Source organism: Chiloscyllium plagiosum, chromosome 5 (assembly GCF_004010195.1).
Source record: "Chiloscyllium plagiosum isolate BGI_BamShark_2017 chromosome 5, ASM401019v2, whole genome shotgun sequence".
NCBI lineage: Eukaryota > Metazoa > Chordata > Chondrichthyes > Orectolobiformes > Hemiscylliidae > Chiloscyllium > Chiloscyllium plagiosum.
The window spans coordinates 33,732,554-33,749,234 of record NC_057714.1 but is presented as its reverse complement, the minus strand read 5'-3'; the positions used below and the strand labels follow the sequence as shown (position 1 = coordinate 33,749,234).

The window sequence follows — 16,681 nt, the reverse complement described above, 5'->3', positions numbered from 1 at the left end:
CCCTTAATCTCCGTTATAATCTCAATTTTCCAATTCCAGAACCAGGCTACTCTTTGAATATGCATGAACATGCTTCTCAAACTATGGTTAGTAATGAAATTGAGCTGACCAGGAAACCTGTGTATTTTATTTCAAGTTAGCTCCAGCAAATGGCAAAGAAAGTGCATCTGTATTGAAAAATCCAATTGCCAGCAGCTGAGGCATAAAAATGTGCATATTTACAAGGATATTATCCTTAAACAATGCAAAAGAATAATTTATCTTGTACCATAATAGTTTCCATTGTACAGGTGTGCAATGCATTTTTTAGCTCTAAGCAAATTAAAACCACCCTCAGAGTTTATAGAAAAGATTTAGATATGATGTTACTAAAATAGCTAGATAATTACACAAAAAGTAGTTTTGCTGTTTTGCAAAGCAAACAGATCTACAGATTGAATCTACAAACATGATTGTCACATAGCTCATTTTAGTATTAATCCTTTATTACAAAACGTTGAGAATGATATCTTACCTACTGTTGAACTTTTCGGGATGTTTTTCTCGCATAATGTGGAATCTATGGGCTATTGATGCATCCTAAAAACAAAAACAAAGGAAAAAAACTGTAACTACAAATAATACAGACATGAATACAATACATTTTTCATGATGGAAAAGCAAACTGGGTAAATGTAAAGTCGGTTGTTGATTCATCTTTTCCATTTTGCAGCACTATCTGAGATGCATTTCATGACTATCTGTAAATCACTGAATTACTCAATAAACTGAACTGCACGTTGTAAACCAGTGTTCTATTTTTGCTTTGTAGAGTTCTTTACGTTATAACAACAAAGATGATTATAATAACTTCCTAGTTTCTAGAATAGTCCCAGTGGATCGGAAGTTAGTGAATATGACACTGTCACTCAAGAAAGGAAAGAAAGATAGATAACTACAAGCAAATTACCTAATATTTAAAAAAAAAGGTCTTTGGGAAAATGCTGGAAATTGCTTTTAAGCAAGTCTTAAACAATCCACTTAGAATAACTTAAGTATGATTGAACAGAGTCAATGTCATTTTCACAAAAGGGAAATTGATTTTACCTACATATTTAAAGTCTGCAAATAGTAGCCAATGGGAAATCACTAGATGTAGAATAATTATATTTAAAAAGGCACTCAATAATTTGCCACACAAAGATTAATACGCAAAATAAGAGCTCAAAGAATTGGGGTGGTATATTAGAATGGGCAGAGGATTGTTTGATAGACTGGAAGCAGATAATGATAAGAAGGGCATTTTCAGGTCAACAGTGAAGTTCCACAAGTATAAGGCCTTGGTATTAATAATCTATAATAATGACTTAGAAGTGATTGAGGGTATAGCATCCAAATTTAAAGATGATACAAAGGTAGATAGGAAATTAATGTGAGGAGGATAGAAAGATGTAGCAAAGTGATTTGACAGGTTCAATGAGTGGATGCAAAGTTGAAGATAAAGTAGAACAAGGTATTTTGGTGCTAAGAAAAAAATAGTTTTAAAAATGTGAAACTTTTAAAGAAAGAAAGACTTGGGAGTATTTGTATAAGAACCCCTTTAGAATGAAAGTTGCGTTGCAGGTATAGCATTTATTTAGAAGGAGGAGTGATTTCTTCAATCAAGGTGAATTGCCTACCCCAGAATGTTTGCTTCATTATTGAATATACATAATATTCTCTTAATATTATAATATTGCTCATAATAATAATAAAATCATTCTCATAATAATGCTCTTTTGGAGAATCATGGGAAATGAGGAGCAGGTGGAGAAGTGGAGTTAAGGCAGATATTCACCCAAATTGCCACGGAATGGTGGAACAGGCACAGTCAGCCATATGGTCTACAACAGCTCCTATTTGTTGTGTTGTTTAACCTAAAAGTTATAGTCACATAAAAATGGGTGCAAAATGGTTAATGTTAAAGTGTACCTGGTATAGGAAGGTCAACATTATCACATGCAGCTTGGAAGCCGAAATGTCTCTTTTAGCAAGTACATGTGTGACAACACCATTGCTGGGAACTACACACAAGTTTCTGTGCTGAAATACAGCTCCTATTTTAGCACTTCAGCACAACATGTTCTCAGCTTATTTCTGAATTAAAGTCAGGTGTTTTCAAGTTATTGCAACCAGGTATTGGCAAAAAAAAATCTTTAGACTTGCTTCTCTCTCTTCACCCCCATCCAGTGACTTCTTCACACTCATACATGACCCTCTCTGTGCCAAACCAGTGCCCCTCTCCACCACCACAACCTCCAGGATAAAGTCAAGCAGTGCATTGCTGCATCAACCCGATATGCAATCAAACTTAAAGCTTATTTCCTAGCCTGTCTTAGGGGAATTTAAATACTCCTGGAAATGGGAAAGTTTGAGTCAGCAAGTGAACATATCTATTACTGTTGTCTTACAGCAGGACATTCCAGTTGTCTCTTTTCTGGAATTTTCTGATGGTTATTATAATGAAATGCCTCAAGCACCACTCCTCCTACTTGCTGGCCAATTATAATTCACAACTAGTCTTTTAGGAGCTTCCAGGTTGTTTCTGACAACCTTTTTCACATCTTCCAAATGGAAAAGAGGGACCACAATCTTCACAGCTTGGTTTTTTGCAGAGGATCCAGACTGTGAGCGAGTGCTTTGTTTCCATGCCTACATTAGTTTAAATTGAGGTACTCTTGTGACACAGCATAGTGCTCTGGAAATTGACTGTAAGTGTAAAGAACATAGTCACCTTACATAACTAGTCTCTACCGGGGCAGCACAGTGGCTCAGTGGTTTGCACTATTGCCCCACAGCACCAGGGAATCAGGTGCCTCAGGCGACTGTCTGTGGGGAGTTTGCAAATTCTCCCTGTGTGTGTGCGCTACGGTTTCTTCGCACAGTCCAAAGATGTGCAGGTTAGGTGAATTGGCCATGCTAAATTGCTCATAGTGTTAGGTGCATTAGTCAGGGGTATGTGTAAGGAAATGGGTCTGGGTAGGTTACTCTTTGGATGGTCGGTGTAGACTTGTTGGGTCAACTCATGGAATACAGGGAGAACTAGCCATTTGGATGCAGAACTGGCTCAAAGGTAGAAGACTAGAGAGTGTTCATGGAGGGTTGTTTTTCAGACTGGAGGCCTGTGACCAGTGGAGTGCCACAAAGATCAGTGCTGGGTCCACTACTTTTCATCATTTATATAAATGATTTGGATGTGAGCATAAGAGATGAAATCAAAATTGGAGGTGTCTTGGACAGTGAAGAAAGTTACCTCAGATTACAATGGCATCTTGATCAGATGGGCCAATGGGCTGAGAAGTGGCAGATGGAGTTTAATTTAGATAAATGTGAGGTGCTGTATTTTGGGAAAGCAAATCTTAGCAGGACATATACACTTAATGATAAGGTCCTAGGGAGTGTTGCTGAACAAAGAGACCTTGGAGTGCAGGTTCACAGCTCCTTGAAAGTGGAGTCGCAGGTAGATAGGATAGTGAAGAAGGCGTTTGGTATGCTTTCATTTATTGGTCAGAGTATTGAGTACAGGAGTTGGGAGGTCATGTTGCGGCTGTACAGGACATTGGTTAGGCCGCTATTTGAATATTGTGTGCAATTCTGGTCTCCTTCCTATCAGAAAGATTTTGTGAAACTTGAAAAAGTTCAGAAAAGATTTACAAGGATGTTGCCAGGATTTGAGCTATAGGGACAGGTTCTAATAGGCTGGGGCTGTTTTCTTTGGAGTGTTGGAGGTTGAGGGGTGACCTTATAAAGGTTTATAAAATCATGAGAGGCATGGATAGGATGAATAGACAAAGTCTTTTCCCTGTGTCGGTTAGTCCAGAACTAGAGGGCATAGGTTTAGGGTGAGAGGGGAAAGATATAAAAGAGACATAAGGGGCAACTTTTTCATGCAAAAGGTGGTACATGTATGGAATGAGCTGCCAGAGGATGTGGTGGAGGCTGGTACAATTGCAACATTTAAAAGGCATTCAGATGGGTATATGAATAGGAAGGGTTTGGAGGGATAAGGGCCAGGTGCTGGCAGGTGGGACTACATTGGGTTGGGATATCTGGAAGGCATGGACAAGTTGTACTGAAAGGTCTGTTTCCGTGTTGTACATCTCTACGATTCTATGACTCAAAATGGCCTGTTTCCACACTGTAGGGAATCTAATCTACTCTAATTTCTGCTGCGCAGAACTTTCAGGTTAAGTTTTAAAGGGGCAATAGACAGAAGAAAATCAGTCTCTATATATCTTGTGCGTCTTATAATAACCTTTATTGACCAGTGAACATGAGGCAACATTTTCTTAGAAGGTATAATTCTAAAACATAAATCTCCTAATTTGTTTTTTACAAATTGCTGAGACAGATTAGGTGAGAAAGAATAGCTTTTAGGTGACAATAACTTGGTCTCTAAAATACATTTGTATTTCAAAATACAAGCTTTGGACATATCACACAGAAACATGGATGAATCCAATCAATTCCTGTTTGCTCCTACCAAATTTTTAACTTTTGTAATTACACGTAGGTACATTTTAATTTCATAAATCTGGTCAAACAATGTATAGGTGCAGAATGCATTACACAAACTGGAAGCTAAAAAGTGTATTGAAGACAAAATGTAGTCTGATATGATGTTAAATGAGAGACTGACAAACAAACTGTTCTAAATGTTTGGCTTGAAACTATGATAAATATATTTCTTCTCACTGACATGATTTATATCCATCAGAACTGCAAACATTTTGGAATTCTATAGGAATAAGAATACATGAAAGATCTCATCAATATAATCAACAAAAAAAAGCTACCTAAATTGTGAGTTGAGCACCCAGATCTAATTGGATGTTACTCACAAAGGAAGTAAGGCTCATTGGTCTATAAAGACAACTCTGGTAATTATAGACCAGTGAGCCTCACTTCAGTTGTGAGTAAAGTGTTGGAAAATGTTATAAGAGATAGGATTTATAATCATCTGGAGAGGAATAAGTTGAGTCAGGATAGTCAACATGGTTTTTGTGAAGGGTAGGTTGTGCCTCACAAACCTTATTGAGTTCTTTGAGATAGTGACCAAACAAGTGAATGGGAGTAAAGCAGTTGATGTGGTGTATATGGATTTCAGTAAGGCATTTGATATGGTTTCCCATGGTAAGCTGTTGCACAAATTACGGAAACATAGGAATGAGGGTGATTTAGCAGATTGGATCAGAAATTGGCTAGCTGTAAGAAGACAGAGGGTGGTGGTTGATGAGACATGTTCATCTTGGAGATCAGTTACTAGTGGTGCACCACACAGATCTGTTCTGGGGACACTGCTGTTTGTCATTTTTATGAATGAGCTAGATGAGGGCATGGAAGGATGTGTTAGTAAATTTGCTGAAGACACTAAGGTCAGTGGATAGCAATGAAGGATGTTGCAGATTATAGAGGGACATAGATAAGCTGAAGAGCTGGGCTGAGAGGTGGCAAATAGAGTTTAATGTCGAAAAATGTGAGGCGATTCACTTTGGAAGGAACAACTGGAATGAAGAGTACTGGGCTTGGGTAAGATTCTTGACAGTGTAGATGAGCAGAGAGATCTTGGTGTCCATGTACAGATATCCCTGAAAGTTGCGACCCAGTTTGATAGGGTTGTTAAGAAGGCATACGGTGTGTTAGCTTTTATTGTTAGAGGGATTGAGTTTTGCAGCCACAAGGTCATGCTGCTGATGTACAAAACTCTGGTAAAGTGGCACTTGAAGTATTGCGTATAGTTCTGGTTGCTGCATTATAGGAAGGATGCGCAAGCTTTGGGACGTGTGTAGGGGAAATCTACTAGGATGTTGCCTGATATGGAGGGAAGCTCGAACGAGGAAAGGCTGAGGGACTTGAGGCTGTTTTCGTTAGAGAGAAGAAGGTTGAGAGGTGACTTAATTGAGACATATAAGATAATCAGAGGGTTAGATAGGGTGGACAGTGAGAACCTTTTTCCTCGGATGTTGATGGCTAGCATGAGGGGACATAGTTTCAAATTGAGGGGTGATAGATGTAGAACAGAGGTCAGAGGTAGTTTCTCTACTCAGAGATAATAGGGGCGTGGATGCACTGCCTCCAACAGTAGTAGACTCACCAACTTTAATGGCATTTAAAAGGCCACTGGATAAACATACGCATGAAAATGGAATAGTGTAGGATAGATAGGCTGTGGATTGGTGCCACAGGTCAGTGCAACATCGAAAGCCAAAGGGCCTGGACTGCACTGTAATGTTGTATGTTCTCATTTCCTATTGTAGATTTCATCCTATTGTATGATTATTATTATTCAAAATCGCATTGCACTTTTAGACTAAATAGCAGTTCCTCGCTTTGATTCCCTTCAGTTACTACCATAATCTGCAGTAATATTTCCAAATCGATACATAACATTAAACAAAGTTTAAAATTTGGTGCCAATCAAATTCAGAAGGCATTGCAGCTCAGATAATGGTATCCATAGTTTATGTCAGCAAAGGGTGAAAATTCAAGAGGTTACAATGCCCTTGACAGCTATAGGTATGTGCGTCATTAGCTTTTACTGGCAAAGTGAATAATTTGCATTGATAGCTTAATCAAAGATGAAGGCAACCTCTTGTGACTTCTCAAATCTGTGCAAAGTGGTTATGGATACTATCCCCTAGAAACTAGAGTGAGCTATAAGTAAAATGGTGATACCGTTGAACGTTTTTCAGTTGCGTTATAATACATGGTCCATTCAAGCCACATATTTGTGAAATAGAGAGAGCACTAATCTCTATTTGCAAAAGAACCAGCAATGGTTGTTGACAACGTGAAACCTCATAAATTGGTCCTCTTCACCTACTTCATGCATTGTTACAGGAACTCCAAAGGAATATGCATTCTCTCAATCTTATTATGTTAAACTTGGACTACAACAGCAATTAGCAAGATGGAAGTGGTTCTACAAACCGAAGACTTAAACAAAAAAATGAAGTTGCTTTTAGTCATTTATAGATCACGTGCTTCACTGGCTGGACCAGTATTTATTGCCCATCCCTTAAGATGATGATGCTGTGAGTTGCTTTCTTAACTGCTGCATCCCATTTGTTGTCGATAGATGCACAATATTGTCACAGAATTAATTTCAGGACTTTGACTCATCAACAGTGAAGGAATGACAAGATATTTCCAAGTCAGGATGCAGCATAGCCTGGAGGGAAGCTTGCAGGTGGTGGAATATTTTACTCTCAATGTCAGAAAGTCCCTCACTGGCCATCTCACATAATTTTCCCAACTTGAACATCTATAGTCTTTACAGAGCTGGTCCAGTTCAATTTCTGATTAATGTCAATCCCCTGAATGTTGATAGCAGGAATTTAGCAAATGGTATTGTCACTGAATGTCAAGGGTAATGATTAGATTCTCAATTGTTGGAGATGGATGTTGCCTGGCACTTGTTTGTGCATAGGTTACTTTGGACTTGTCAGCCCAAGCTTGGATATTGCTCAGATTTTGCAGAATTTGGATATGAACTGTTTCAATATCAAAGTAATCACAAATGACACTGAACATTGTGCAATTTTCAGTAAATATCTCTACTTCTGGTCTTAGATTGCAGGGAAATCCATTGATTACGCATTGATAAAGATAGTGGTCTAAGTTACTGGTCTAAGGAACTTTTGTAGTGATGTCCTGGATCGAAGGAGAATGACATATAGTAACCACAACCAGCTTTGAGTTGTGATTCCAACCACTGGAGAGTTTTCTCAGATTCCTATTGACTTCAGTTTTACTAGGGCTCTTTAATATCACACTCAGTGAAAAGCAGCATTATTTGAAACACTCACCTTTGGAGTTCATCCATTTTGCCCATGTTTGAACCAAGGCTGTAATGATGTCAGGAGCTGAGTGACCCTGACAGAAACCAAACGGAGGGTCATTGAACAGGTTATTGCTGAACAGGTACTTCTTGACAACTCCTTTTATTACTTTGCTGGTGATCAAAAGTAGACTGATGAGGCATTAAGTTGGCTGGGTTGGATGTGTCTTGATTTTTCACATGTAAATCATACCTTGGCAATTTTCCATATTGGTGGGTAGATTCCAGCATTACAGCTATATTGAAAGAGCCTGGCTTCAGTACTATTGTCAGAATATTGACGGGGCTCATAACCTGGGCAATATCTCGTGCAGAGGGTCAGGCAGCATCCAAGGAACAGGAGAATCGACATTTCGGGCATAAGCCCTTCTTCAGGAATGAGGAAAGTGTGTCCAGCAGGTTAAGATAAAAGGTAGGGAGGAGGGACTTGGGGGAGGGGCGTTGGAAATGCGATAGGTGAAAGGAGGTCAAGGTGAGGGTGATAGGCCGGAGTGGGGTGGGGGCGGAGAGGTCAGGAAGAAAATTGCAGGTTAGGAAGGCGGTGCTGAGTTCGAGGGATTTGACTGAGACAAGGTGGGGGGAGGGGAAATGAGGAAACTGGAGAAATCTGAGTTCATCCCTTGTGGTTGGAGGGTCCCTAGGCGGAAGATGAGGCGCTCTTCCTCCAACCGTCGTGTTGCTATGTTGGAGGAAGAGCACCTCACTGAGTCAGCTTCTTCTGGATATGTTAAACAAAGATGATTCAATGCACACATCTCCGCTTGTTAAAGAAGTGGTCATTACCAAAGTTTCAGTGATCCTTCTCTTCAGCTCGCATCTGCCCATCCCTTCAGACTTTACTACCTCCTGTGCTTCTGAGTTGAATAGATGATGGTTGGATAAAGCTTGGCTCAGCCACAGCACAGAGTTTAACAGAACTGACATGTCTGATCCATTCAACCAAAAATTAGTTTTCTTGCTGTTCACCATGATCTCCTCACACCTGAATTCATCCTATTAGTTGAGTAAGTGTTTCTAATGGGTTTGTTAAATCTGGGTCACAGAAATTGTCCAGTGAGTCTGGTACATCTTCCAAGAAGAATTCAGTCTGCTCCTCAGTGCCTTCTAATCCTTGAAATTTGGCAAACCATTGTGATCTCTGTTTAATCTCTGTTTAATCTCTATTCCCGTCCCAAAATGGCATCTCTTGGGGGCACTCTGTATCAATGGCATGGACAAATATCCGGCAGATTGGGTTCACTAATGGCAGTGACGATACTATTTTTTTCCATAGCTTCTGCTGGTAACTTTTGGTGTGCCCATTTAATTCTCATTTCAGCATATAGCTGTACTCTGCAGTCAATTAACAGTTACTATTCAACTGGGTGATTCTACAGCTTGCTGCATTGCCCGCTTACAAGCTCCCTCTCTAAGGGCATTGTGGGTCCACCTATAGCACACAGACTGTAGTTCAAGAAGACAGCTCACCACCACCTTCTCAAGGGCAACTAGAGGTGGGCAATAAATGCTGCCCTAGCCAAAATAAAAACCTGCATTTCTCTCATCTAGACAACGAATCCCAGTGTTTTACTGCACTGACAACCCTCCCTTTGCACTCACCGTGCGCTGACCAAGTTTGGAGGTTCTCTGGTGAGGGCGATTCTCCAGGAATTATTTCGCTGCCTGACTGCCCCCAGAATGTTCGCTCCAAGCTTACTACAGTTCTTTTTTCCCTTCTGTTTCAAATAGGAGATTATTTCCAAGACTGGTGTGAGCCATTTCTGCGGAATCCATTCCTCTTTATTGCTGCTTTAGTGTCCTGTGACCTTACATTGATGCTACCATGTAATGACATCAGATCTGCAGTCAGGACAGTGAACATTAACAGGTTTTATTAAACAATTCAATACGGAAAGGGTGGTAGGGGAAAGCCTGCCTGAGATTCAGGTCCTGGTTCTATCCTTTTCTGACATCACTATGACACAGCTTATTTTACACATGCTCAGTAGAGATTCTTTGATATAAACTGTGATGTCACATTGAAGGTCATTGGCCAAGTGCGAGAAAGTGTGATTAGTGTGGATAGATTGGCATAGACTCAATGGTTTGAAGACCTCTTCTGTGCTGTATGACTCCATGACTCAATAAATATTTCAATATTTCAAGCTTGGGCTATTGACATATGGATCTTCTGTGGGTCCAAAGTTAATAACTAATTTGTAAGTATTTTTGTATCCACAATGACTTATTTTACAACAGTTTGTGAGAGCTTCTTTTGCAGCATCAATGGGTTTTTGTTTAATGTAGCATATTTTGAGACTTAGCAAGTTAAACCATTGCTTTTTAAGGTCCATTAGAAACTTCTAGATTTTGTTTTTTTTTTAAGTTTAGGAGATACACCCAAAGCTTAAAAGGGAGAGACATATTTTAAAATTTTGTTTTACTTTGCTTGGGGCAGTTCTATGAAGTACTTTGATGGAGATTGTTGTATCCAGCAGTGCTTCTGAGAAGGAGAGAAAATAATAAAACTACATCACCATAACAAAAGGAGTTAGTGATAGTCTCAAATCAGAAGAGTTGGCATAAAGCCTCAAGTGGTTACATGGAGCTAAGTAAGTCTAAGATATGGTCTATGATAGCTCCAGGAAGAGGTTATCAGTATTTCCAGCCTAGGTATTAAAATCACAATAACCTTATGTCTTTTGAGATGTTTGGAATAGATTTATTTCTTTGGTATCAATATTGTATAAGGGATGTTGCTACATTTTTGGAATTTGTGAAGGAGTGCACTGGGATTAATAGGATTATACTTTTACGATGTGTTTAAAAAATTTTGAATTTGTATCACAAACAGTTTGAGTTATTCCAGTTTATCGTCATTTCTTTTGTCCTAGTAATTTGTTTTATTGAGAATAAATTACCTTGTTAAAACTAAAACAAACAAAATATGATCCAACAGGTTTCAGTCTGGGTTCTGATAGGTTCAGTAGTCATAGAATGTGAGGTCATGGCTATTACATCAAAGATATAGTTCACCTTTTCCTCCAGACAGACCTCTTTGCTGTGAAATTTGTAGCATTTCACTGAATTCATTGTGCAGAAGGAGTAGGATGATGCAACTGCAGAAGGCAAACAGGGCAAATATTGGTGGCCAAAGCAATAAGTAAACATTTTAATGAAGCTAACTTTCAGAAAACTGGATAAAATGCAGCAGAGGACAGAAACAACTGGGAATCCACAGAGGAAATAATCTCACATGCCATGGAAAGGCTCTGAATGCTGTTCCCTACACCAGTGTTTCTTTCATTATACATTTAAATCCACCAGCCATTTTATTTTCTTTAAAGCGGCCATCTTGTGCTCAACTGCACTGGAACTTCTGGGTTGCTATGAAGCCATGCAGCTTAAAGGCAACAGTGGACTCAGCCTGTTACTATTTCTTGAATTACAAAACTGAAGTAGTGAATTAATAGGATGAATTTTGCAAGGAGTCAAAATACCTTTTCAAGAAGTACTCCCTTCTATTTATTTCCTTCCATAATTAACTGAAATTAACAGTGTATAAGTGTTTCCATATGTTGACTACATACTAGAAAATTATCAGCAACATGTCGATAGAAGAGACACTTCATCTTTAATGTACCTTTGTAAAATCTGACCTTTAAGACCACATGCTAACCTCACTGGTACAGTGAAAGCTTAACTATGTCATAAATAACAAATTATCCTAATAAATACGTTTTCATGCACTTTCCAATGCAAACAGTCAGGTATACATGAATGATTAAAACAGGCTTGATGGAAACTGGAGTTACTTGCTTAATGTACATGACATACGACACACAAAAGTCAGGTGTACAGAGCAGCAGATATTCATATTTCTATTTGGTTAACAAGTTATATTCAGAACATATTCAATAGCTGAGAAAACAAACCTTTAAATGCAATTGTGGCTTGAAAACAAATATCACTGATCAGTTCAAAGAAAGGTCGTGTGCATGAGCTACCAGACAACTTTTGACATGGCTTTTTTCTGTTTTGTTTTGCTTTGCAGCAGTGCCAGTGCCAGAATCTAATGTCACTAAATAAAGGTACAGGTAGACAACCCTTTATCTGAAATCCTGAAATCCGAAAAGCTCCAAAGTAAAAAGGTTTTTTTGCGAAGTTGTTTTCTCATTAACGAGATTGTTTCGCATGCAAACAGTTAACCCAAGTTGATACCCACTTGACGTGTATCTCTAAGATGTGACGTGGGGGTGCGTGGCACAGCACTGGCAGGTCTCACATCTGTTTCAGGGCCTGTTTTACTCAGTCAGCCTGCTCCTCCGGTAAGATATTTTAAAGTTTCACCATCAATTTGGGACTTATTCTGAAATTCAAAAAATTCTGAATTCCAAAAATCAGCTGGTCCTGAGCATTTTGGATAAAGAATTGTGGATCTGAATAAATATTATTAATAAAGGAGGCCACTTCAACTCTGTGCACTCATTTTCCATTTGGAGCATTAGAAGGGACATCCACTGTATCTATCAATGACAACAATGGAGTGCATACCTTGCCTTTAAGAGAGTTTCCCTTTGATGACTCAATGTGCCATGTTTACACAATGCTGTGACCTGGCAGTAAGTCCACTATGGTCTGAAACTAATACTCATAGAGATTAGGTAATTGGTTGTAATGACTGCTTCATAACTTGTAATGAATTATATATTCTAAATAAACTAATCCACAGAATTAAATAATCCCTGACCATCAAATGATCACTATATAAAGTTAATCCCAGGTGGAACACAGTCTTAAACTTCATGAGACTCAATGCCTTTATTCCTTACAGGTGATAGACAATTTCCTAATTTAGTTCACTAGAGAAAGGTAAGTGTTCAAATCATGTATTGGATTGAAAGCAAAGATCTAAGGAACATTGTCAGAACATCCACAAAATTCCCAAGTTAAAACTGAAACCCAGCAGACCTCCTCACAGAATTTAATATTCTTAACAGCATTCAGAGCTATGGCTTCTCGATTCAAGTATATCAGAGGCAATAAAACAAGACATTAATATTTGCTCAGCAAATGGTACCAAAGGTCTATACAAACCTACTCAAGAGCAAAAAGATTCTATGGACCGTATTAGAAAACCAATTCACAGTCAGATTAAATTTTTATGTTCATTGATTAGAATTTGTGCAATGTAGACAAAGATCTATAGATCATTTGTTAGAAGATACAGAGAATAGAGTCCCATGTGTGATTTTTCATACTGGATCTGACAAAGAGAATTGTTGACTGGTGATCATCTGCACCCTCATGGAAGCTTTCTAGACAAACCAAAGACTTATAGTGTCAAAAACCTGCTGCTAAGTGCCAAATTACTACCTGTGAATTTTAGAAACCATATATCCCCAGATGTTGAAAGTCTGGATGAAACCTACAAATCTAAAACTATCATCATGCAACAGGTCACCAATTCCATGTGCAGGATCAGTAGTGCTGGAGTGCATGCAGAATTAGTCAGCCTGGATACTGATCACAGACTTTATCGTAGGTGCTTTTGGTCTGGCAATTCAGCTGTACCAGCCTTCCAGGACCTAACACCAGTCAGAAGTCAGATAACAATCAAGCTCAGAAACTTCGCTTATAACTTCAGTTTATTTCATAACATTGTAATATTCAGAACGTTTGTTAAATTTCAAAGGAGCTGCAACATAATACTCAAAGGAGAACACAAGCTTGTTTATTGACTCAACATGTAAATGCAGTGTGTACTTTTAAGGCAAAGTGAGGATTGAACTAGATAAGATAGAGCATGATGGAATCATTAAAAGTGCGCAGGAACACTTAGACCTGTGTAACTCAACGATATGGGTAATAGAGAAGATTAGATCTTTGAGGATACATCTTGATCTACTGTACCCAAATACAATTTTGAAATAATGCCCTTACAAAATACCAACTTTCGAAGAGCTAATTCTGAAATGTGCACATGCAAAATAAGGCATCACAAGAACACAGTACATTTTCTACCCAATTCAAACAATTTTAGTTTGGCATTTCCCCTTTAGGCTCGTAAAGAATTTTTTCAAGCTGACATGAACCACTTTACATCCACTGTACCAGGATGCATTTATATTGTTGCTGATATTCCTGCAGAACAAAGTAAGACCATAATCCACACTTGTTGATGCATAAAGAATGATTAATGTGCAACAGTCAGAAATGTCATGTCAACATGTCACGGATCAGCTTTGAGGATTCTTGTTATCCCAGTGTGGATATATGCATTGATTCGTGTAAAATAAACACCAAAAACATACCAACTCCTCAGAACAAGGGTAATCTTTGGAGATGTTTGGATCTCTTTACTTGTTGCCATTATACATTCCTGATTTTTCTCAAAAGTCTCCATCACTTTGAGAATTACTGACAAAGGATGTGCTATTCATCTGGCACAAAGATCACCGGTGCCTCTCTGAAGCACTGAAACAGTCACTATCAGAAACATTAAACATACCACTTTAGAATTGTTATGGAACAGACTAAACCTCTTCAAAACATATCAATGAGATAGCCTAGACCCAAACTTTTATCATAAAGTCAAGAGTAAGGTGCTGCGTTCCAGATGATGCGATTGGTCAAACAACTAGGCTTTAAGCAAAACATACTTCATTCCTACAGTTAAAACACAAACAAAATTGGAGGAATTGGCATAACTTTAACTCTGTTGAAATACTTAACAAAATGACAGATTACTTAACTATCACACACCAATTGTTCCAATATAGCAGCATCCCATAAACACACCCTTGGCAAAAGCAAATTCAGCAGAACAAATTTTCCTTACTTGCTACCTCCCTCCAGTCCAGGAGAAGGAACACAAACGGAATGAAGTTCGCAATGAAAGAGAATTCAAGCTTTTTGCAGCAGGAGACAGCTGTATCTAATAGCTTCAACTCCACATCCCAAACTTCAATGACTGAAAGCAAAACTAAAACCCTGGGCCTGTGTGAGCCAGACTGCACCTACTCATGCTTCTTTTGTCTACAGTTTTTAAAAAAAGTTATTTGCTCTGCTTTCCATGGAGAAGACACTTTGGTTTATAACACCTCTCTTCAAGAGGAACAGGGCAGAATAACTCCTTCTTAAAGGCACATATCATCACACAATGCTATGGAGACAATTATGCTGAAGATATATGCCTTACAGAAATCTTTTGGCAGCATATGTATGCCAAAAGGTAAGTCAACTACAATTGATTCAAAAGCTCTCTCTAACATAGCTCAACAACTCAACCACTAAACTGGAAATTTGGCTTTAATTTTGAATCCACACATTTTCATAATCTATCTATTCACAACACATTTTTTGGTACAGATTGACCAGAAACCACTGGAGATGATGTGGCAAAAACCATTGTGCACTTATAAGATTGCATGTCTTTCAATAAAAATCCAAGACTATGACTAAAATTAGATATACAGCAGCTAACCTAATGGTCACAATGGATGCACTTAAACTACCAAACCTCATGAAAACAGATGATATCACTGTAGATTTGTAATTAGACTTATCAGAAAACTTGAAAATGTTCCCCAAATTGACCTGAATATTAAAGAATTGTCTGATTCACATCAGCATGTCCAGAAATGCATGAGACAATATGAGCTGCTTCAGAATGACCGAGGTGATTCCCAAGGAAGGCAGGTCACCATATCAGATTCTGCTTCAACAACATCTGGGCAGCATGATGGCTCAGTGGTTAGCACTGCTGCCTCACAGCACCAGGGTCCTAGGTTCGATTCCAGCCTTGAGCAACTGACTGTGTGGAGTTTGCACATCCTCCCTGTGTCTGCATGGGTTTCCTCTGGCTGCTCTGGTTTCCTCCCACAGTCCAAAGATGTGCAGGTCAGGTGGATTGGCCATGCTAAATTGCCCATAGTGTTAGGTACATTAATCAGAGGAAAATGTGTCTGAGTGGGTAACTCTTCAGAGGGTCGGTGTGGACTTGTTGGGCTGAAGGGCCTGTTTCCACACTGTAGGGAATCTAATCTAAACCTCCCATGTCCATGGATTGCATGAAAAGACTCACAACAGAGTTAGTGCATTATCTGAGTATTAGCACTGTTCTTCTTTGAAATCTTTATTAAGATCAGTTATGCATACACGAGCATACACCAAGTTAGTGTAGAGAGTCAATCCTGATGAAGAGTCTCAACCCAAAATGTCGACTTCTTCACCTCCTGATGCTGCCTGGCTTGCTGTGTTCTCTCAGTCTCCAGTTTGTCTACATTGGATTCCATCTGCAGTTTCTTTTTTGTCTCTAAACAGGTCTGTTTTCCAACTGCCTCCCAGTCCTACTGCACTTGTACAAGAGGCCAAGTATAAAAAAGAACAGTAAGCATGATCACTGATGAATGTGGGCAATCATAGATTCATACAGTACGGAAACAGACCCTTCAGTCCAACTAGTTCATGCCAAATGCAATCCTAAACTAAACTAGTCCCATCTGCCTGTTCCGGCCCATATCCTTCCAAACTTTGTGAAAGTGAGGACTGCAGATGCTGGAGATCCGAGTCAAGATTAGAGTGGTGCTGGAAAAGCACAGCAGGTCAGGCAACATCCGAGGAGCAGGAAAATCAACATTTCAGGCAGGAGCCCTTCATCAGCAATGAGGCTGAGAGTCTCCGGGGTGGAGAGATAAATGGGAGGTGGGTGGGACTGGGGAGAAGGTAGCAAAGAGTACAATAGGTGGATGGAGGTGGGGATAAGGATGATAGGTTGGAGAGGAGGGTCCTGGGCCTTCTCCATTGTCACTCCCTCACCACCTGACGCCTGGAGGAAGAACG

The 16,681-nt window shown here is 39.2% G+C and overlaps 1 protein-coding gene across 8 annotated transcripts in view; it reads right to left on the bottom strand.

Annotated features, from left to right (window-relative positions):
* Positions 1 to 16,681, bottom strand: part of dgkb (diacylglycerol kinase, beta) — a 788,800-nt gene that overhangs the window by 266,984 nt on the left and 505,135 nt on the right. For all 8 annotated transcript variants that reach the window (XR_006311661.1, XM_043689831.1, XM_043689832.1 and 5 more), the window contains one exon: positions 515 to 579. Coding sequence is in view for 7 of the 8 variants with exons in the window: in XM_043689831.1 (XP_043545766.1) it covers positions 515 to 579 (65 nt within the window). In the remaining variant the exon portion in view is untranslated. The remainder of the gene's footprint in view (positions 1 to 514; positions 580 to 16,681) is intronic.